General features: G+C 33.1%; 1 protein-coding gene across 8 annotated transcripts in view; it reads left to right on the forward strand.

Annotated features, from left to right (window-relative positions):
- The window catches only part of LOC131843796 (fibrosin-1-like protein), a 68,685-nt gene that overhangs the window by 10,222 nt on the left and 34,365 nt on the right, over nucleotides 1-24,098 (forward strand). For 3 of the 8 annotated variants that reach the window (XM_059192546.1, XM_059192551.1, XM_059192547.1), the window contains exons 2-5: nucleotides 7,479-7,601; nucleotides 15,823-15,942; nucleotides 16,528-16,563; nucleotides 17,548-17,574. In XM_059192546.1, coding sequence (XP_059048529.1) covers nucleotides 7,479-7,601; nucleotides 15,823-15,942; nucleotides 16,528-16,563; nucleotides 17,548-17,574 — 306 coding nt within the window. The remainder of the gene's footprint in view (nucleotides 1-7,478; nucleotides 7,602-15,822; nucleotides 15,943-16,527; nucleotides 16,564-17,547; nucleotides 17,575-24,098) is intronic. The other 5 variants (XM_059192548.1, XM_059192549.1, XM_059192550.1 and 2 more) reach the window with 5 other exon arrangements.

Raw genomic sequence — 24,098 nt, forward strand, 5'->3', positions numbered from 1 at the left:
ACAAAATATATAGTCTTGACTAGCCACCCAATTTTAGCAGTCGATTGAAAACAATATGTATTAAAATAACTCGTAAACTAAACTGACAGTGATATCGATATTTGTGTATGAGAACTGTGTTGTTCACGAGCGCGGCGAGGGGGTGGCACCGCCACAGGCAGGTAATCGGTCCCCGACACGCGACGAGAGCCCGACAGACGTTTACAAACATTTCGATTACGTACCTCATAGGTATTTGTTTTCACGCTCTACTATTTTCACCCCACTCTATTACACATTGTGACTTGTCATTACAAAGCTTAATAGTATTCAAATTGTTTTGTTTCCCCGTGATTTATTTTTAAGCTCAAGGGCAATATAAACTAAGCTCGTGTTTTTTCAAAATTGCTCGCCAGTATCGTAAAAGTTATTTTTTACGTGTTGACGAGTATAAGTGATATATTAATGAGTAAAAGCGTTTCATTTAAATGGAAAGAATGTTTATCATTATCAAATATAACAATTTATCTCCGTTCTTATGAAATAGAATAAGTTAATTGGTACTTACTTTGATTTTTTATAAATATAATATAATAGACATGTAAATAATATTATAATGTAACATTAATTATAATCTTAGATGGATAAATGAATTCCTTTTACTTTACCTGCGCATATTCATCCATCGAATATAAAAAGTTCTTTTGTCACGACCGTTTTTGTTGTTTCTTTGTACCTACTTTCCACTTCTTCAAAAACGATTGTATTCTTTTGGGTCTTTAAGTTTTTGTACCACCCCTGAGTATTGAGTTGACTATTATTATTTAATAATTGTTTATAAATAGAATTTGTATCCGGAATTTTGAACGTAATCGTGTTTTTCGTAAAGAATCGCATTGTGAAAAGAGAAAAAAAAACTTGTGATAACATGTGACTTCTTAAACTTGGAAACAACTGTCTGTATTTTTATTTTTATGCAAATAAAAATGTTTATCAGCAATTTTACAGTAACAGAGGAAAGAAGTAAATTCCGTGCCTAGGATTGAAGACACGCACTTCTTGTAGAGGCAATTCCGGGCGATTTATCTTATATTTTTCATCTCTATTAGTCATACTAATTTAATTTCCGTTTATTAAACGATGAACTGATTAATGACTTAATGAGACTTAGAGAAAAACATAATCCGAACATAATCTACAAGTCTATGATATATAAAATAGTGACAGTTGACATTAATTAAAACTAAAGGCCTTATTAATGTTAAGTATAAGTATTATTACAAAGTATGTCTATTACCTTTTCTATGCTATTCGAATCTTGACTAAATTTAACTTGATGATACATGTCATGATACAGGATGGATAAAAAAAATTGTTTTATCTATAAAATATCAGATGGCAGTCACGGGTAGGTTATTATATTTTATTAATTAAAATGTTACAAGTGTTGACATAATGAATTTAGAAATTTGTGTTATAGAATATGGATATCTTGTTATACATATAAGTAGGTAACATAAATGTATACTTACAATAATATATAAAAGTTATATAGTTTTGAGGCAATTGCTGTTAAAAATAGATAAGGTCGTATTGTACATAAGCATATGACCCACGTGCTACTAGTATTATATTTGTGAAAGTTTATATTTTGCTACTCTATCACAGTTAAATAGTTGTATTAAATGAATTGTATTTCAATCACAAATATTTACATTGTATAGCATTTATTTTTGTAAACGTAAATGAAATGTATTTTTATTTTTTATGTTTACTTACCGATGTAGTCAGTTTATTGTTATGTACAATTAGCGGCTTATCGCGTTGTACCATGATTACATTTAATTAAACCAGCTGTTATTTAACGGAAGTAAATTACACAATTAACATTAATGTTTACTGTTTGTAGATAAGTCGTATCTTACACTTGTACTTTCAATTTACATTTGAATATATTCTGACACATAGTCTCTTATCATCAATAAACAAACTAGTCTAAATTAGTATATAAATCATATTAGTTTAACTAGGCTTAACAATATAATTGAGTACAAAAAATAAGTGTTAAGAAGGTGAATTTGCTTTTGCTAAATAAACTAGGTAGATCTCTATTCATTTAATGTTTCCTACATCTGGGTAGAGTAACATAATGTCTCGCTAAACATGCACTTCAGTGTACTGATCCTGGGCTCGCTAACCCGCGCAAGCTTGTCTGATGACTTAATTAATGACCTGCCGTGTCGCTGTTAATTAAACAGCTCAGGCAAATTGAAGTTCACGCCTGCTTCGCTGCCGGGTTTCAGATTAAAAACATAATGCAATTTGGTCCCCACCAACTTAGTGAGAAGATTTGAGCGATTAAGAAAAATACACTGCGATGATGTTGTTTGTCCAATAATCTATTCTTATACAGATTATTGATATGTTAAATAATTTAATCACAGATAAATAAAACAAGTATATTTGCTTAAATGAAATTTGGTGGAGTTAAGATCTACACAATAACATTTTTTTATTGATTTATAATTCAAGTAATAATTTATTCTACTAACCTGAAACTCTTACCTTCTGTGTATTCACTATTATATAAAATATTATTTACCGCTCAAAAACTCTAAACTGCACATAAATCCATAAATTTTGTAAATATTCCGTATATCCAGCATATAGCAGCCGTATAGCAGCTCATGGTGTACATGTAAAAAGCCATTCGTATGTAAATTCAAATTAGTCATGAAGCATACTTGACCACGATAACGGGCAATTATTTAAAACACCATATTATTAAAGGGGTGAGCGAGGCTAATAATTAAAACAAATGTTACCAGTCTATTATTTTTTATTTGCATTGATTAAATAATAGAAACGTACCGGTAAATTGTGTTTGCGACCGCCGCTTGTCGAGGGTAATTGAGCGTGTCCACAACAATTACTATTATCTCGAGTCTTACAAACAAGTCACATCAACAATAACTACGCTCTGTATGAATGTATACCTATGCCTGTGCAGTTTTTTATTCAATTGCAACTTCCAAATATTTTTTTTAATGGTTGATAATACAATGGTCTATAGCCTCCAGTGGAGAGTGATAAGACGACCTTTAGGTCAGGTCAGTTAGCCCATACTTCCGAAAGGTTAGAAAATTATACTTAATGGCTAAACAATAGGTGATTCGATATAGATATATTTCAAGTGATCCCGATGTATTTGTGCAATGATCAATTCGATGATTGATGTATTGCAATTCAATATGCCCTTAGCTAATGATTTGTCAATATGACAAATTACTATAACGGCACCATACTTATTAGTCTTCGTAATGTCAGTGTCGATACTGTCACATTAGTCATTAATTCGTTATGAGTATAAGCAATTATAGTAAATGAGTGACTGCAGGCTGTCCGACCGGCTGAGGTGATGTAAAGAAACCGTAAGTTAACGCGTACCGACTCGCGTAATTTCAGTTATTGAGCTGTGGGCTAATTGTTTGTCGCTAGCAACCTGTAAATGCTGTTTCGTGACATTATAATGGCGACAACTTAATTAGTGTGCTCTAAATCTCCAAGTTGTTAATTTTTATTTTGTTAAGTACTTTACTGTTTTTAAAATTACAACAGACATCGAGTATGATTAACGTGTACATTTATACTTTGATTTAATGTATAATGTGAGAATATCATTAATTCAGCAAGTAATTACGTTTGATTAATTTAATTTCTAGAACAACTAACCCGCGGTTTCGTCTGCATGAAATTTATAGCCTATGTGTTATTCTGGTTGTTAAGCTATATTATAGTTTTTGCGTGAAAGAGTAACAAACATTCATACAAACTTTTGCGTTTATAATATTATTATTAAGATTAAGATAACGGTTTGCGACAACTGAACCTTAAGTTTTTTAGTTTATTGGCATATTAAATTAATCTTTGACTGACGACCCATTAACAGTGAACTATACAAAAATTCAAGAGATAGATATATACTATATCTTTTGAAGGTTTTGCAGAATACTTTGAAATCGGAGTCATTATTTTTATTCGTAATGTATTATAGATATATTTATGTTTATACATTTTAAAGAAAATGCTATACAAGTTTACACAAATTGTTCGAAAACTGCAAATAATGTGTTTTTTTTTTGACGACAAAAGTGTCTTATTAACATCATCTTTTAGTTTCACACATAATAATTATAAGAAAAGAGCGTCAATATTTTTGTTCTATTACTGCTCAAGCAGTATAGTCTCAATTTAATACGCGTTTAAACATATAATAAATTTTGCAAAATAAAAATAATAATACAGAAATATTTGTTGTAAATGTTATAATCATATATAACTTATTCTGCTGTCTTATGTAAGTAATAATTTTACAAATGACAAGTCCGAATAATACATACAGTCAATGCATTTTGTCTCTTGTCTTTTAGTGATATATATTATTTATATTTAATAACCATGTGAACTATAGTCTTTAAGATGCGTGCGTAGAATATTATCTATTCATATTTGATCGTGCATCCCTCTAACAATTGTTACACGGAGTAAGCACGAGCCACTTTTCATCCGATGATATCTTTAAATAGTTCCCGTGTTTTACACCACTCTACCCCAAATCTAATACCGACGCTCGCACCAGTCCACCACACCCTCACGTTTTATTAACAAGGGGTGAAGGGTTACGCGTGTACCTTTCGATATTCTCTTTTGTCTGTTAAAAGCAGATGTTGACTGTTGGGACCATTGTGCAAATTATATACGGAAAATATTTTAAAGACCACTATTCTTATCATTATTAATAATATCCGCACGGCAAATGTATGTAAACTGAACTTGTAAGTTTTTGTTTAATGAACAAGCAATATTTAATTAAGTGGAAAGAAATAAAAACTTTACGACTTTTTTAAATGTCGCATTTAACGTGAAAATTAGTCAGAGGTGCTGGAATCAGTTTTTATTACGCGATCTTACAAGCGCCGGCATCTGTCGTTTAGTTCAGTTGTCGTGTCGGTGGCGCTGAATATCGCATAATGGTTATGGTAATGGCCCCCCTCTCGCCCATCCTTTTGTGCTCCCGGCGCCCCACGCCATTCGACCTGATGGACGTTGGACATTTTTTTATTCACACGAATATGTGTCAGTGGGAAACCTTGTTTGTACTAATTTTGCCAAGGGCCAGATTATTACGAAAATCCAAGTATTTACAAATATTTAAATATATTTTTAAATTAAAATATGACCATTACTGACCACCAGTAGTTACTATAGTATATAGATAGTACCTACTTCCGATGGTCGCGGGTTTATTCCTCGCACGGTACAAACATTTGTATTCATGGGTATGGTTGTTTGCATTGGCCTGGGTATTTTCTTTGTATATTATTTATTTACGTATTTGTATCAATTGTCCAGTACATCATAGCTCTACTTAGCTTAGGACTAGATGACGCTGTGTGAATTGTCTTGATATATGATTATTATTAACTACATCTGGTTAAATTATATCAGACCTGTTTAAAAAAGTATCTGTTTTGTATTATTTTTAATATCTATTACTTATAATTTATATCTAATATATGAACTGCTGTATGTAGTGCTATAGTATCTGTAATGAATAGTAATTAAATTTTTGTCTACATAAATCAACAGTTTAAACTAGTTATTTATTCACAATGTCATTAATCCATACACATAGCGCTTATTTGATGGGGGTAAAAACCCCTCTTCATTCATAATTACACAATGCTGTGTCGTCACGTAGAATCCCTCGTTATTATGTGTCGCACGAGTCAGTAAGACGTTTAAATGAAACTCTAAAGCGCAGAATTAATTATGTTACAGTACCAAAGTCGCAAACACGTATCGCGTTCAAGGAAGCGTCTTTGTTGGAACACACCGATGAGAGTCCTGTTTAAATTGTACTAATTTATCTGTAAACATTCTGAACGAGAAGTTAAAACTTTTTGGTCAATCGATGAATGTGTGTATATTTTGACTCTACTATAATTTGACTTTTATCATTTTACTTAAATAATCACATCTTCCATATGACTTTTGTTTATTTTTACTTATTGGATAATTCATACACCGGTATATCTCAAATATATTATGTCTATAAATTACATAGGAAACACCCAGACAAATAAAAATAATCATACTTACGAATACAAAAGTATGTATCGTGCGAGGAATCAAACCCGTAATCATCGAAATTATGATATTGTGTTCTACACTGTTACCTGTAAGGCCGTCGCGCGAAGTTTTATTTCTAGTTATTTTAGTATGTATAAAAATAAGTACCTCTTTCTAGTTTAGCAATGAAACAATTATTTATATTTATTAGGTTTCCATAGTATAGTTTTATATAAGAAGTACAAATCGACGCTCGTTCCGACTCGTTGGGATCACTATTATTTTGTTGTACTAAATATCCTTTGTTATGGGTTAATGTAGTAACTAAATGTGAAAGAATTAAAAAAATAGTACCAGTTGTTTTTGAGTTTATTTAAATAAAAAAATTGCAAATACAAATCTTTCTTTATAATATTATACTATACATAATATTTATTAAAAGTTAACATTCTGCTCTATGATTCGACATCGATCAGTTATCATAAACAATCCAATAAATATTATCTTATTTATCTCAAAAAGTATCAACTGAATAACGATTTAACTTTTAAACTTAACACTTTACACATAATTTAAAAAAAATCATTTTATGAAATTATGATTCAAAGTTCAATTTTTTTCCGTACCTATATCTTCTTGGTGGTTTAACCAGTTTGGTTTGTGTTTTTTTTTAATGTCGCAGATATTATCTGGAAGCTAATGTTCCGAGAATAGCAAAGAAATACTGTAAAAAAATAATATTATATTTTTTGTATATTTTACAACAGAGGTAATCTTACGTTTACTGTTTGTAGCCGACAAGATGGCTACGAGATTTACAAGTTCTTTACTCGTAACATGCAAAGTTACTACTAAACGAGAAACTAGTTAGGTACTTAAAATGTTCTCGCGTCTCGCGTTCATGCATAGTCAGCCAAACGGACGAGACTAAGTATGATTAAGTGGAACCATAATATCACTAAGTTAGACTTGAAAATTCGTACACTGCGGTACCGACAAGGCATCCTACTAAGTTAGCAAATGAGTCAGCCCGGAGGAGCTCGCAGTTCATTTGCTTAAATTATCGTGTTAGTGAAGACGGCAGTGTCTGAGTTGAGCTTTATAAAGTCGCGAAGTGACTATATTTATATTTAGGAAAGCAATACGTTAAATTATTTAATATAACACTGTAGAGTTAGCCGCCTTAATAAGAATCAATAGAGGACAGTAATCAATTCGACAGTACTTTTTTATCGTTATCAGTTATACAAGCTGTATTTCTGCGAACTGTGTGGTCTCACAAAACCGCATGATGAAAATTTTACCTTTTACTATAAACATCATATAAGTATATACCAGTAATGAATAATCGAATCAATTGTCGACAGGCTGCTGTAAAATGTGCTTCTTCGCCACGCACCAATGCGCTGTCAACAAAGCCACGGCTGCCATTGGCGGCGCTCGCAACCGACACTCCGCGCAACCACCCGCCCAACAATGTCAACTCTCATGTAAGTACACCTAGCTAGTTAATTAAATGTTGCACTTTGATGTTGTAGTTTGCTATTTAGTTCGGTCGTAGGTACATACACAATGATTATTGTTAACTGGGAGTCTGTCTGTGTAAATGTACATTGATTGAAAATATATAATTTTTTTTAGTAATAGATTTTTATTTTTTCTGTCGTTGTAAAAATTCCGTGCATATAAGTATCTACAATAAAAAATATTTATAGGTGTATGTGAATTACGCGATAGCTGTCATAATATATGAATAATAAAAACATAGAGAGAACTTAAAATTGCCTCTTGATAAGAAAATCACTGTAACATATAATTAGGTAAAAAAAAACATGAACATTTTCAATGTCAGTCGTTTAGAAAGTGAAATTTGAGTGTTATTTTTACTATTGACAACATACCTCTAATTCTTTCTAATCCCTTGGTAATACAGCGTATTACCAGAGTATTATAAATGAAACTAAATTAAACTTGATCGTTTATCCTGCATTAAACGTTTAATGCTCTTGGTGATTTCACACATCTAAATGCAGCAAGTCTAAATCCGTAAGCCATCGTTGTACCTCTTCCGGGCTACGCTTTCTCGCATAAAACGTATGCAAACTGCCACTCGGCTTGTCAACGCGCCTCGCCTCATCTCCGCACTGGCTTCTAAACCAACACGCATGAAATGCCCACTTTATTTACTTATATTCAACAGTTTACCAAACCATTAACAGCTATAGAACGATGATAAACGGCAGTTAAATTAGTCTTAAACTTATATTTTCAGTAAACTATTTAAAGGCTTTGCCGTTTTTGACACCTTATTTATAACGATAGAATTAGTATAAAGTCTCTTTATATGAAATAATTTATACAGCATACGAGTGAAATGGCGTTTGAATTATATTTATACAGAATTATAATAATAATATTATACGCCAAAATACCGAAATCGCTTCAAAAGAGACTAAAATAAAATAAATGTCAACTAACTGTAACTATACCCATTTTACTAACACTATTACAATAATAAAACAATACTCCGTTGGTTTACAGAATAAAAAGCTGCAAAAATAATTTGCGTACACGAATTCGTGAAAGATTATCGCGGCAATTCTCGTTGTGAAATTATTAAACGAGTCGGTCTGTCCGAAGCGGTGATGACCTGACGTGGCGACGGGCTTAAAGCTCAATATTGCCCCACATGAAAGCTTTATTTGGTTAACGTACCGCCGTCGTTCGCCGTTTCACAATTTTAAACATTTATATTTTTAACTCAATGTCATCTCTTTATTATTTAAAGCCAGAGTGTATACGTGTAAATTCTATAAATGTCACGCTTATTACGCATACATCCCATAAAAATATTAATGACAACAACTGTCATTTCTCCTTTTTAAGAATCAGTATTACTCGGTTGAATAGCTCTGTTTTCACTAAAAGTGTACGTTTCAACTTTAAATAGGTTTACATTTCTTCCGATGCAAAAGAGCACTCTTAGGCGGAATGTGAGCAGTTTACCCTCTATGCTCCCCCGTGCATTTCGACAGTTCGCCGCCGCCAGCCAAGATATGTCGCAATCCCATCCAATTTGCCTCCCACCGCTCGTACTGCTGCTCGAATAAAGCGGAAAATCTTGCTCCGACGACGAAAGAATAAATTATGCTGACTTCAATATCGAACCATCCAACATAAGTAGACATTTTATGTACCTATGTTATTACTTTCACCTTTCGAATAGTAAACTTTTGTTGTACCGTCTCTTATTTATTTGAAACAAAATATTAAGTTACAGTTACATTCATTACCCTAAAGAAAGTATATTTCTGTATAGGATTGTTTATAATCGGTAATAAACAGTAATTCATAAATGAATCTCTATTAACTTCTGCTAAAGCAAATAGTGGTCGAGAAAGAAAAGTCGTAAATTAGAGCTCTATGTTAATAGGAAAGCCTGTTAATAAATTTACCACATGAAGCGTCCATTGCGATAGTTAAAGAAACATTGTAGCTAACCAATGTGCGGTAACGTTTAGTTTTATTTGTAGCCAGCTTGTTTTGGATTTCTTGCAGTTTGTCGACTATATCACGGCTTAAACAACGTCGAGCGAGGAATGAGCACGATCGTTTGGCACGTGCTGCTGGGAGCCCCCACGCCGCTGTGGTGTCGGCTAATAGCTCTTCGCAGATTCAATTTGCTATCGAATAGAACTATATTATATTCGATAGCAAATTGAATCTCCGTGTGTCATACGTAATCATTAAATTACGCCTTCGCTTACTACAAAGTTAGAGTAAATCGCCACAAAGTCTACTGTTTATACGCTAATGTGACAATGTTAAATGTTGACAAAATTCTTCTTGAATACCCCTTAAAAAGCTCTATTATTATTATTTATAAATGTTAATATAATGACAGAACATAAAACCTCTTGAAGCAGATTTGGTTGGGACCGACTCTTTATTGTGTTGTCTCTAGAAAACTGGCGAGCGGCCACAAGCCCGACACCGCACTGTTTTTATTCGTTTCTTCCGACTGATATTGCAGTTCACTTAGGTACATGTACCTATATCGGCGTTAGATGTCTTTGACTAAAAGAATCTTTTACTTTCCGATATTTTTTGTCTCCGTTTAATTTTACCGTTCTATTATGGCTTTGTCATTTTTAAATAACCTAATATAGGCTCCCTTAAGCTTTCTATAGCCTACGAGCCTCTGAATTATCTTTCAAATGGTGAAGGATAAGGATATAAGAATAATAATAATAATAATAATCTCAAGACAATTCACACAGCGCCATAGAAAATACCCAGACCGATACAAACAATCATACTCATGAATACAAATGTTTGTGCCGTGCGAGGAATCGAACCCGCGACCATCGGACGTAAAGCGGTGTGCTAGACCGCTAGACCACGAGGCCGTCAAATAATAAGAATCCTCATATAAATTTGTCTTTTACTTTATTAATCTGTACTATACATATATGTACATACGAAATTATAACAATACCACCACTCCCTCCTTATAATATATAGTCCATTACTGAAAGACCACTTATGATAATATTATCTTTAATTAACTGGAAAATATTTTTGTTAAATAAGTGAAATAATTGTATCACTCTACCAATTAAAATATTTTATTTGGAATCTTACTTGCCTCATAAAAATAAATACATATATTGCAAATAAAAATAATACACTTAAGTTTAAACGTACGTAATGAATTATATTTTTTATTTAATTTATACCTATGACCACATCTTAAAACTTTATATTGATTTAAAACGTTTTTGCTTAACTCCGTTTATAGTAGATTTGATGAGAATTGGGATCAGTTTATCGTCTGTGTGCTAGATGGCGCCACTTGTTATCTCACATGATGAATCTTAAAGTGAAGACGAAAATTCTGATTTAAGCAGTAAATATGTACATTATGTTAAATAAAGATTCTTAAGAAGACTATTACTTAAATATTCTGACATTCTTATTACTGAAATGTCTCTTTTTCTTGTAAATTTCATATTCTTCTAGACGAGCAAACAATAAAACGTAATAAGGTTTAGTATTATTGCAGCAGTGTTCGTATAATGTGAAATTGAAAGGATACGAATTGAAATGAAAAACTTTTGTTCTTCTAATGTAATATTATATATATATTTATATGTGTATAGCGGTATATAATAATTTCCTTTGACTTCTTTATTCTCTCTTCAGACAGATTTGTTTATAAGACAGTTCATGTCGTGCCTTTTATTTAAAACATGGACACATATGTATTATATATTCCATATGTAAATTCAAATTTACACTTTAAGCCATGTTAATATAGATCTAACTTACATCTACGCAATCAATCAATTCATTATATTGTCGAGTATACATATATATATATATATATATATATATATATACAAATACCTATATGTACTTAACATTAATAAAATTAACTATGATTTTTTTATGTTTATATAGTAAATTATAGATAGCTCTTTCCATAAAAACTAATTATTTACTCCCTTTCTATGGTAACCTATGGACTATTCGACTTCCAATAACACATTTGAAGTTGTTGTTCCATTTACATAGTTGGATGTCACTATTCACATTTACCCTTTCGAAGTGGCCACTCGAGTACCTATCTGTCTTCCCTATCGGTTTTCAATTCCAGTTGGTTGGCCCGCCCATTGTACTTCACTTTGACTTGTAGTATATTGATTATATTATAGTTTTTACTAAAAAAATAAAGAACTTAATTCGATATAACTGTCCTCTAGTTACAATGTAGGTATCTTGTGATGTATTATAGAAGTTTGTTAGCTAGTATCCATTATTTACTTCACGTATTGTAAGCAATAAATATGCAGTCGGCGTGCAAAAACGTGACAGTGACAATATAACACTCCAGTATAACTGATTGTAACTTATATATGTATATTTATGTACTGTACTGTGAAGAGTTACTTGTGAGAGTATTATTTTTGTATATCCCAAGAGAGTTTATCTCTTGTAATATTATGTTGAAAATACGACAAGTAAAACCAATAAAAATAAATATTAACAAGGAATGTTCTGTAATTTATTTTTATTAGTACCAGGTTTTATTCACGATTTAGTCGATTGTAGCACGGCAAATGCGACAAATAATCGACTTGTACTTGTTATCCAAGTCAAGCCACACAACATTTGAAATGTAAAAAGATATTTTCAAATGAATTTTTAATAGCGACGTAATGGATTCAATATCGTGGCAATGTTGATTGAATAACAATTCCAATTGACCGGGTAGCTGTACAATTTTAATACGAAAACGGCCTGTCGCGAAATTTCAATCGAAAATGCCGCTAGCTAACGCCGCTTGATGTCGACGTCAGATCTGATTGATCCGCTGTGAAGGCACGCGCTCGGCTTACGGGAGCACGCCTCACATGTACCTACTCGTATTATTTCAAATCCTATAGGCGCATACCTGTGCAAACTTTATTTAATATTATTTTATATTTAATATTCTACACTCGCAATGAAAAGTGAATAACTTAATTGTCTATTACTTAAAAACGTTACGTTAACTACATACTATCTGTAACTCTTCAAAACATTGTGGTTGTTTAGTTCACCGTAATTAGAATAACTTTTTACCATCACCGACAACTTACGAGGAAGATACGTGCTACAACATAAATAAATTATGCAATGCAACACTCAACGACACCAAACTCTGCTACTCTGCAACTACATTCTCACTGCACCGATTTACAGCTATGTCTTAACGACACTGATAAATAATCGGCAAGATTACGCCACTTATCTTGTACAATGAGATTTATGATAGTAAATAAATAAGCTGTAGAAACGCTGAGTCCTCTACGTAAACAACCGGATAAACTGGCCAGCATTCATAATAGCGAAATTATTGTGACACTCAAGCAGTATCATTACAATATGTTAATTTTGTTTCCCCATAAAGTGATATTAATATGCAGGTATCCTCGACAAATAAATGTACGACGTAGTGCCCATATATTCCTTCATGAAAAATGTAATTGAATGATTTATCTCGTTGGTCACGTTTCACCGCCATATGGACTTCTCATGAATAAGTAATGTTCGGCCGCGGTCGTTGTTTCAATTAGCGGTTGTGTCGCCGGTTGGACACGATCACCTCCCACCACCACCGACCACCTCTCCACCGAACAACCCAACGCAATTGTCATAAAGAAATGATCAGTACTTCGCACAATTGTACGACTTCAGTCTTGATTATAACTTTCTTTAATAATGATTATGTCTGCGATATAATTTCATGAAAATACAAAACAGTAACAAACAATTTTATAATTTAATATTGGACATGCAAATATTGTAGTCTCTAAGCATGCATAGTAATATGCTTTTTATATAATCTATCTTCATTCCAGATCTGATCCGTTACGTACTTTTCAATATTTGAGTGGATATGGAGAAACAAAGGACTGGTTGGCTCTATCCCGTTTACTCAAATACGTATATATTTTAGTACTATAATAAAATAAATAAATACCTAAGGAGCATGCAGACAAAATTGTATGACGAATGGCTATTCTTACATATTTGTACATCTTTTACTTTTACGACTCGTGTTATGTATGTACCAGCATGCATCCAGTAACAGCATGTCTTTTCTTAACTGGTCTCTTAGGTAATAGACGGTTAACATGACTTTGAACGTCTGTCTACTTTCACATTGTATATAGGTATGTAGGTATTATGTACTTTTTTATATTATATATTGCTATACATATATAAAATTTAAATCAATGTACGAACATGGACTAAAATTTTGTCGTCGAACTTGACAGTAAAGTACGAGAATACTACTACCTACTCATGATTGAGTGAAGTAGTAGGTACGTAGTACTTCAAGTGTAAATAAATCAAAGAATAATAAGATAAAGATAAATTTTAGTAGTGTAACTTCTACTAATTTATTTATATATTTGTTGAAACTTTCAAGTCTGAATTAACATGATTCTTTAAGCATTAAAGTAACAAGAAATATATAAACAAATTAGTGAATAATCATAATGAAATATGTTATATTTTTAAATTATAACGATAAACTGAAAATAAAGGTATGGAACGTTACACATTTAAAGAAATTTCTTTGATTGATTTTGACTAGTGCTATGACTATAAACACACAATATATTACATATGTATTGTATTACATATTCCACAACAGTCTTAAAATAAATTACAGATCAACAAAGTTCATTGGAAGCCTATACGTAGTTGAGAAAGTCACATGAAAGTCCATTATAATTGAGGAGAACTGTAATGAGGAAAAGTAATTATGTGGTAACATCCTGCGTTACATCTCCGAACGAGACACCGGTTCGGGATTAAAGGGATTTTGCGGGACTTGGCGTCACGGATTAAATTGATATGTGCAACTCTACTCGCCTCGTTTGTCTACGTAAAGGGTTCAAAACCAATTCCTTTTATTAGAATTGGGTATATAATCGTGGGAAGTGTATCTTTTTGTTGACTTTCAAATACACAGACCAATTCAACGTTGAAAAGGTTTTCAAGAGTACAAACTATTAACATAACGTGTGTTATTTAAATGTTGTCAGTCATAGTTTTTTTAATACATAACAAATTATTCATTTATTTCTGTCGGATGCCTTTCAATATTGGCATGATCAATTTACAACGTACGCGGATACAGCGCATTTTGAGATTTCGTTCCGGTCGACGACCACTCCCGGAACCGGCACCATTTATATAGACCTAAACCGGCCGCGAGTAATGGCCTCTACGCTCGTATAGTTGTGAGAGATTCAAGCAGAATTCCAATCGCGAACCTTTAACCGTTTTGTATTATGACGAAAATTTGCTAACGAATTTTAGTAAGTTTATTTTTTTACATTAATGTCTGTCTTTTTTAATTATATCCCATAAAAAAGCCGTAGGTATTTAAAAAAATATTTAATTATGCATAATTAGAATCAATAACCATTTATACCCATTTATTATACACGATCATACAATTATTGAAGACTTATTCTGATAAAGTTACAACACAGTCATGTTATTCATTTTTATTATCCATAAAAATGAATGGCAAATCAAATTGGACGCAAACTTCTTCAAGTAATAATAACGTGGAAGTTCATTGAGAGAGGGCGGTCGGGGAGTTATCCATTTACAGAGAAGTTATACTCGTTTTATTTTCTTTTGCCGGTACCGGGGAACGCTAGTCGCTGAGCATCAGTCGCTTCCCCCGCTTGAGCGCACGCCTTTCGAACCCTACCGTAAAATAGACGCGAAATGTGATAAATGGAAAACTCTTTTTATTGTCGAACCTCGGGCACGTTATGGGTCGGCTCTTCTCATCCCTCTGCGCCCTTACTCTCCCGTCTTATCAAGTTTTCTTATATCCTAGTTACCGCTCAATTTTGTGAGCTTATATAATATAAAAATCTTACCCTCTCTGATCCCCTTTGCAATAGAATTGAACTCTTAAAGTATCAGTACACGAGTTTTCAGGTCTTTAATATTACAGCTTGCGTCTGTTGGGAAATATTGTTTATTCGCTTTCATTTTGTCAATTTTCATCTTTAAATAACCTCCTTTTGATTGAGGACTTGAAAGAAAATTATCCAAGTTAAAATAGTATACATACCGCAACTAATACAGAGTTTTGTATCAAAGAATGAATATCGTATGTATATTTTGTAGGGCATTACGCTGCTTCAAGACGCTGGTACGTCGGATGATAGTGGCCGGGCATCAGAACGGCTCACGGGTAGTTCAGTCGCACCACGCGATCCTGACTCCTCGCGCGACCGTCTTAGTGACGTAAGTATTTATTAATGCTGTTTTAATTCTACGTCACCGGTTAACAATATAGTATGAATACCTATTCGCAAGCCATAACTTAAAAAAAATAAGTATAAATTACTGATACGTATCTAAAGGCGTGACTATTACTAAATACCTATGTTTATCACTTGCTAATAAGTAGGTAAAGACTATCGATGTTGCAGTGATTAATGAAATCAACTATTATATCTGTTTAATATCCGTTGCAAACTCTTAAAAATGCATGAATTAAACCTTTTATTTAATGTCGTGTTTGTACTGATTGTTAGATTGTAATACCAACATGTATACACACATTTGTTGTCTTCTATTTCGTTGCAATTATATTTTCCCGTCTCGCTTACGACGAGTTTCATTAAATTATTTAAATATACTTCATTATTAGTCTTTTAAATTTATTCAAATATATATGAGAAGGGATAGAAATCCCACACATATTTAACTCATCTGTCAACAACAAATGGCCTGGAGCGACCTAGTCGAGGGCGAGACGGGATAGACTTCACCTCCCCTAGTCATTCCAGTCCACTCATATGTTCGCTTTCTCTCTCCTGCCTACAGGCCAGTAGCCGCTGTAGTTCCGGAAAAGGCTATATCGTAAGTACATTCATTGTTGTCCTTGTCTAGTTTATGTTTCTTTCTGGCATGCTCCCAATAGTAATATTAACCCTAAACTCTATTGATTTTATATTTATTAACTTGTTAGTGGGCACTCCAAAGCCAGTATCAGAAAAATTACGTAACACGTAATAGCCATAATTTTCGATTACCGTGTGCAAATTTACTCCGATCACGCAACACACATAGTCCCTGTTCGATATTCGGCGCGTATCGCAGCTAAATCACGAGATTTGTCGAGGCGGTGCCGCTCCGTACTACATAACATTACCTGCGCCCGCCCTGAATACTTCATGTTCTGTATTTATTTGAAATTGTAATATCTCAGCCTGATCCCTTGTTGTTTCCCTTGGCGCGAACTTACCTCGTAAATATCACGTAACGTATTCGTCGATTTATGATACGATGATAGGCTTCTTCTCCCATAGGAATTGGAATTTTTCTTGTCTTGGAATAGAAATGACATTACCATAATGTAATTATATTTACTTAAGTCGTCATTCAAGAATATAATCATCTTTATTGAAATAGTAATTAATGTATTTACATTAATATAATTGCTCGTAAAGTAAATTTATTACTGGATAATTCTTAAATATTACCATCTGCCATGTAACAAAAGGTGCAAAATATTAATTGCATTATTCTGCTAGATAGTAAAACAAAATCATCGGTGTCATTGTTTATTTAGCTGTTATATATTGTATTTAATGTAATTTTACCTTTTAATAATGATTTTCGCTTTGCTTATACGTAGGTATGGGGCCTGTATTCATTAGTATTGGGTCTTAGAATTTCTATATGTACATATATTTACTGGTATAGCCTAATGACGTAACTGGTTTTTGTGTTCACGCATGTGCCTTATATAAACTTCTGAATATTCGCATGTATTTGCGTGAAAAAAATATAAAGTATTAACCAATCTGCAAATTGTTAATATACAACTTTCTCTTTTTACAGTGTGATAGTGAAGGCGACGATGATAAGGCAAGTGCTTTTAAGTTACTAAAACACAGTTGTAGCAACTATTTAAAACATATTAAACTTTTTCAAAAAGTGAGTCTAAGAAACTCCATATATATGCCATACAATCACAGTACTTGCGAATCTTGTAAATTAATTAAACCAGTCTCCAACTCTGGCTTTCCGAGAGTTGGAAAAGTTGAAACAGCGTTGGAAATAAATATCCGTGTAATGTAAGTGGCGAAGTTGTTCGTTCCCGGTTTATTAACCGGTGGACTCGGTTGCGAATGATTAATCTTACACCGCGCGAGATGTTCCTTGCACCTGTTTACTAATTGTTTAGTCACACTAGACCTGTCCAATATAATTGGCTCTATTAATTATATCCCATAGCGATTTGTAATAAGTTTACACGGTTAGTAATATTCTTCTAACATGATTATGACTTCAATACCTAATGTATATTGCCATTAATAATTAATAATTAGTTACCGCCTGACGTTGGCATTCTGTAATTATTTTTGTTCTTGTCATTAGTAAAGAATATTAATAAAATAAAATATTAGTAATTGCTTGAAAAAAATGTTGATATACCTAATTGAAAATTAAAATAAACAATTTTTATTAATGGCTACATCATACTCACCTATAGCGCCAAATTCAAAATGTAATATGCAGTTAGAAGGAGCAAACGTCGCTCGCTTTGTACTAGGATTGCATTCGCTTTAGGGGCTTAACTAACTCGTCAACAGGTTGTGAAATGCGAGTCAAATGCAGAGTTTGAGTTTAGAGCGCTCTCTGAATATAGTGCAAAGGACCCTGGTTAGGCGGCGCTCAATTCCGTAATTACTAGATTGGCGCAGCCTGAAAGTGCCCGTAATTAAATACATCACACCGCCTACGGTGTTGATAATTCCAGTACTAATGGCTACGGTGAAATATAAATCATAAATGTATTATTTTACATTTATGTCATACGTTATGTAAAAATGACACATTTTTATGCTTAACATAAAATAAACCTAAAATTGAAAGAGTAAACTATACATATTAGGGTTTATTCTATAATCTTTGGTTTATTTTATTTTAGTTAATAGTTTAAGTTAAAATATTATATGGGTTTATTAAACTATAACCAATTTACAAAAGTATATTAAATACAAATTTTAACCGCAACAACATCTGCTAGCGATTAAGCAACATACGTCTTATACTACTTCCTAAATTGTATAGGCATACCAAATTTTATACTTATTTATTTATTTAATTGATCTAGCCGTTAAGACAACCAAACGTTACAAAGAAACTCGCTTTTTCTATCACCAATATCATTTCACATAGTATAAAAAACAAAATCGCTATCTGTTTCTATGTACACTTAAATCTTTAAAACAACGCAACGGATTTTGGAGCGGTTTCTTTTATAATATAATACATGTACACTCGTGTGAAGTCGGGGCGAGTAACTAGTTTAATAATAAAAATGTTACTTATGAATAATTAAGAAAAACCAATGTATTTAAAATACAGTGTGACTGAGAATCAACTAAGATTTAAAATGTGAAAACTCATGTATAATCAGCAGCGGCAGTTCTGCAAATCCGAAAGCTTTAAAGACTGATAGTATTGTTCGGAAGCGGCCGCAAGCCGAGCCCGTCCACGTTCCCCTTAATCTAATTATCTGGCCGCTTCGCTGCCGAGTCTCTCCGTCCGAAACACCCCACCCTCTATCTCAATTTCCCCCGTTGAGAACGTTTAAGTATGAAAGTATTTTATTAAGCAATCCATCCCTTAATATTAAATGGAATTTTACGTTTAGACTTTGTAAATTTTCGTATATAATGCGTAAATTGTTTTCTGATCTATTTATCTTGATAATATGTTAAAAATGATATTGTCCGTTACCTTTTGACCAATATTGACTGAATGGATTTTAATAAAATTAATTAACGATATATTACATTACAAAGACAGACATAGCCTACCTTTTATCTAAAAAAAGTAAACGCGGAAGCTGCTTAATTTATATTAACAGCTTATTTTATATTAATTCACCAGAATGAAAGTTGGTATTCTTGCCTTTAGCTTTTGTTCTATTGATTACAAAACTTGTCAACAACAAACTATAAAATATGTCGTGTTATAATTGCGTACTACCAACTATAATTTATTATATGTATAATATATAATAGATACATGACGTATAATTGTTGTTATAATATAATTAATTAATAAATGTTTGGAACATCTATCCCTAATGTTAAACATAATCGAATTAGAAGTTGAGTGGCACAATAATGCCGTTAAATGGATATCTGAAGAGGAAATCATTCCCAGTCTACTGCTGTTGTGCCGTAGTCGATTAATTAAATTATCCCAGGAGAGGTTGGCGGCATGGAGCGAATCGTTCAGGGCGTGTCACTAGCGAGAGCGGGGGCGGACATGAAAGCGGGCTGCCGACGACGGTAGATAATGCTCGCTACAGTCTGCCAGTGAGCGCAACTAACTCGATCCTATTCCACTTCAGCTATTTGCACTCGGGGTTCAATTATGCCTCCACTTTGATATGCAAATCCAGTCGCTTTTGGCTAATTACGTAGACGCTTCTGTAGCGCCGTTCCTGAAATCCTGACAACGTCAGCCTGCAAAGTTTCGAATTGATTTCACCTGCCACAACCAAACGTTTGTGGTAAATGGTGTAATAAGTCTTTATGGTTTTTACTTAAGTGCATTATTTATTAATTCGTATATATTTTTTATATTATTTTATTAATTGGTTACTTGAATGCAAATTCTAAGTTTTTGGTTAGTCTTTTTTTTGGGTCTAACCCGATAATTACTTTATTTCTATTAAATATATTTTATTGCCTTTCATGAATTATCTTAGTTTAAATGATTTTTTTTTAGTTTTTAATAAAAACGTACATTATACCTACTCTTTAAATTTTTTACGCACTCTAGATGTGTATTATGGAAAAATATTCTTTTGTGTTAAATTTTAGTTATCACACAGAGTGATTTGAATTTTTAATAATACTAAAATAAGCATAATCAAATTAGGAAGTAAGACAGAAAAATAATGAAGTGGTCATTATTTTACTGTCTTACTTCCTAATTTTATTACATAAAAGTAAAAAGAAGAATTTATCTTCACGTCATGTATCTAGCGATATTGTTACCACATACTACTTTTGCGAATTCAAAGTGACCTTATTTGTTTCTGAACATTGGAGGTTATGAATAGCTAGAGCATGAATCTTTGCAAACTCCCGGGGCATTGTAAACTCTGTTATTAACTTAGCAGTAACGGTAGTCGGTAACTACACCGTGCGCTCTCGAGTTCGCCACAATCCACCAGGATGCGCTCATAACTTAATGCTAGTGGCGATTGCAAGCTACAATAGTACTGTAGCCCATATTCGGAATCTCCTCTCTGATAAACACACGTTTTTATACTTAATACTGCTTCATGTTGTTTATGGTGCGATTCAATAAATAGCATATGAAAAATATACGCAGTTATTAATTCAATTTATAATTTTACAAAAGTTTAAATTTATTTTTATAAATATGTATTATTTGTATTATATGTAGCGTATATCCACATAATTTCGACCTGTTCCATTAAGTATTTCATTTTTATTCTGCGTTTTTAATTCCTTTCAATTTAATTTTGATTCAGTCATCTCATTTGTTCATGTTACGTCTATAACGTTTCTATTCTAAAATCATTTTTCCCGTAAGTCACAAGTCGCATTGTTTTTATTAGTCTTTAGTTTAGTCTTGATCATAAATATTATTCTATCGCCAGCTGTGGATTTGGCAGGTATTTGAAAACCATATAAAATATTACTTTATATTACTTGTCTTTTATAACAGTAAAAAATATAATATGCTCTAATGCCAACCGACTCAAAGAACCTAATAGTACATTTAGTAGCTTGTACAGTAATATGGGTTTAACAATAAACATCAATACTATTTTTAAATATTTATATTATATATATATATATATATTAACCAGTATTTCCAAAAGATTATCATTAATTTTATATTTTACCAACGAGAAAGGTAAACCTCATCATCATTCATCAAGTAGCATATCACTTCTGGTCGATTAGAGCGGGTGCCGATGCCGACCTGCCCACCCCTGTCGCACAATCTATACACATTCAAAGTCATGGCGACAGGATCTTTGGAGCACATTAATAAGCTCATGAATACTGATCGGGTCAATCTCTAAACACTATATACCCATCGACTTCATACACGACGCTCCTGCAATAGGGAGGAAGGAGGAAGGTGTATTTTGCATCCTGTGTTTATAAGCATATTATACCATAGATTCTACCCTCTGTAGGATTTCATACAGTATTTTGTAACTGTTCAATAATAATACTATGTGAATACAAACCGTCCAATATAGTGTCTCTAATTTAAGGTAACAATAAGACAACAAGAAAATGCGTTTGCAAAAAATGTCTAAAGTTGCAACAGCGGGGGCTCCTGCTAAGATTTACCTTACGCAAACCTGCCTCGGTTAATTGAAAGAGCTTCTTTCGTTTGGTGTAATATTTTATGGTATGAAGTCGGCCAAAGCACAGTGAGCTTTCTGTCTCCTTCCGGTGTGCCCGTTTCTACCTTAGCCCCTTTTCACCCTGCCGGCGCTTATGACTCTACAAACTGGATTCAGAAGCAACAAGAAAATAATTTAATCTACTCCAAGGAATCGGAATATAAATTTGTTTTCAACATTATCTTAATCGCTACTTCTATTTTATCATGATTTAGCTATGGCTTGTTTCTGGGAATTGAATTTTTTGGGTTCATTGGTTTTAGATAATAAAATAGCGCTTACAAATAAATTAACATCACAAATTTACTCATAAAAATCTTTAATAATTTAATTTCTTTCCGATCTAATTGCACAATACAGCTACTTCGGTATAGTAAAACATTAGAAGATATCATAAAACATTATGATAGGCGTTAAGAGCTTGTAATAATTAGCGTTGAATTGAAAGGGTCGAGTGTGGCATACCTCCGTGAACCGCAATAAATCGCCCGCACCCACGACGGCGTTGTGGCACGCAAGATAAGGGTCACCGCAACACCATTAAGCACTACAATGTCACAGTTCCTGCGATCAACTACATGAACCCCTACACCGCCCACTACACGCTTTATGACTTTTCGCACCTCCTAACGAGTAGTACAATACACTACTAATATGTGGATGTAATACGTAAACATCATATAAAATGTTGGAGTAATATAAACAAAATATAACTCCAAGATTTTATAAAAGTACCAGTAAAATTATAATAAACTACATAACTACATGATTAACATAATGTTTCTAGAATGTTCCACTTTTGTCTTGTAAACGAGCATAAAGTGAAAGAACAAATTGCGAGTTTCCCCAGTATTTTCCTCGCTCGGAAAAATATATGTTTTATTAAAGCTCGGCATTTCCGAGAGCGAGGCAACCCTCCAGGCACGGGTGGTGGCGGTGGCGGTGTCGGAGGATGGGGCCGGCGGCGCGCCAGTGTATAACAGACAGTAGAGGGATATAAAACATATTTACGCGCCTATAAAGTACTCTCGTACGCTCGCTCTCCACCATTTTCTTTTGTTCCTCGCTCACAGCCAATGATAATGCTTTCTCCCGTTCGGTTAAACTTATTTCTCTACCGTCTTATCTGGCTTTTCTTCGGCACTTTTATTTATAACCGAAGTGGTGAAATGTAACAACGTGAAATAAACGATTACGGATATCTTGTCGCCTTTTGTCAGTTTGTCCTTTTCAATCTTCTTCTTTATATAACATTAGGGATTGTTTTTCGAACACATGTCTATGTTGTTTTTTTTATACATATTATTATCTAAGTGTTTGCTTGTTAAGCACATCATATTAAACTTGTTAATAAATCTTTTACACATTCCTTTAAAGTGAAATGACAGGTAGTCAAGTCTACACTCAATGCTAGTCATAATGACTAGAACGGAAGCCAGAGCGTTAACAGCAGCGAGTAGGTAGCATCTTAATCTCATACGACAGTATAGCTCTCAACAGTATAGCAGACAAACCCCTTACGTAGGTGAGAGGGTGTAATAACAAGAGTCCCCCTTCTGTCGTCGCCCGCAGGCTTACTTGCTCGCAAACTTCTACAGAGATTCACGTTATTCCATCGTCGTAGTCTACTGTAACAGACTTGACTTGCATAATATCTAACTTACTAGAGTTAAATGTACCATAACATACGTTTAAAGGATCTTTTTTAAGAACCGGTGTATTTTATCTTTGTAAAACTCAATAAATTCTATTAAGTCTACTTAATTATATTTCTTATAGGTATCCGCATGTAAATCAATTATATTAAATATACATTGATCTTTTTCTACAAAAACTATGTACAGTTTCATATGGCACAAACATAGCGAAACATGTCACTTGTGAGTAGGATAAAACCCGGTCGTCAAAGAGCCGTAATTATCCGTAGGCGAGCGAGTGTTAGCACTCGACGCCGAGGTCGAGATATCTCTCC

The sequence above is a fragment of the Achroia grisella genome, unplaced genomic scaffold (genome assembly GCF_030625045.1).
Source record: "Achroia grisella isolate CSIRO2021 unplaced genomic scaffold, CSIRO_AGI_Agris_v1 utg3297, whole genome shotgun sequence".
NCBI lineage: Eukaryota > Metazoa > Arthropoda > Insecta > Lepidoptera > Pyralidae > Achroia > Achroia grisella.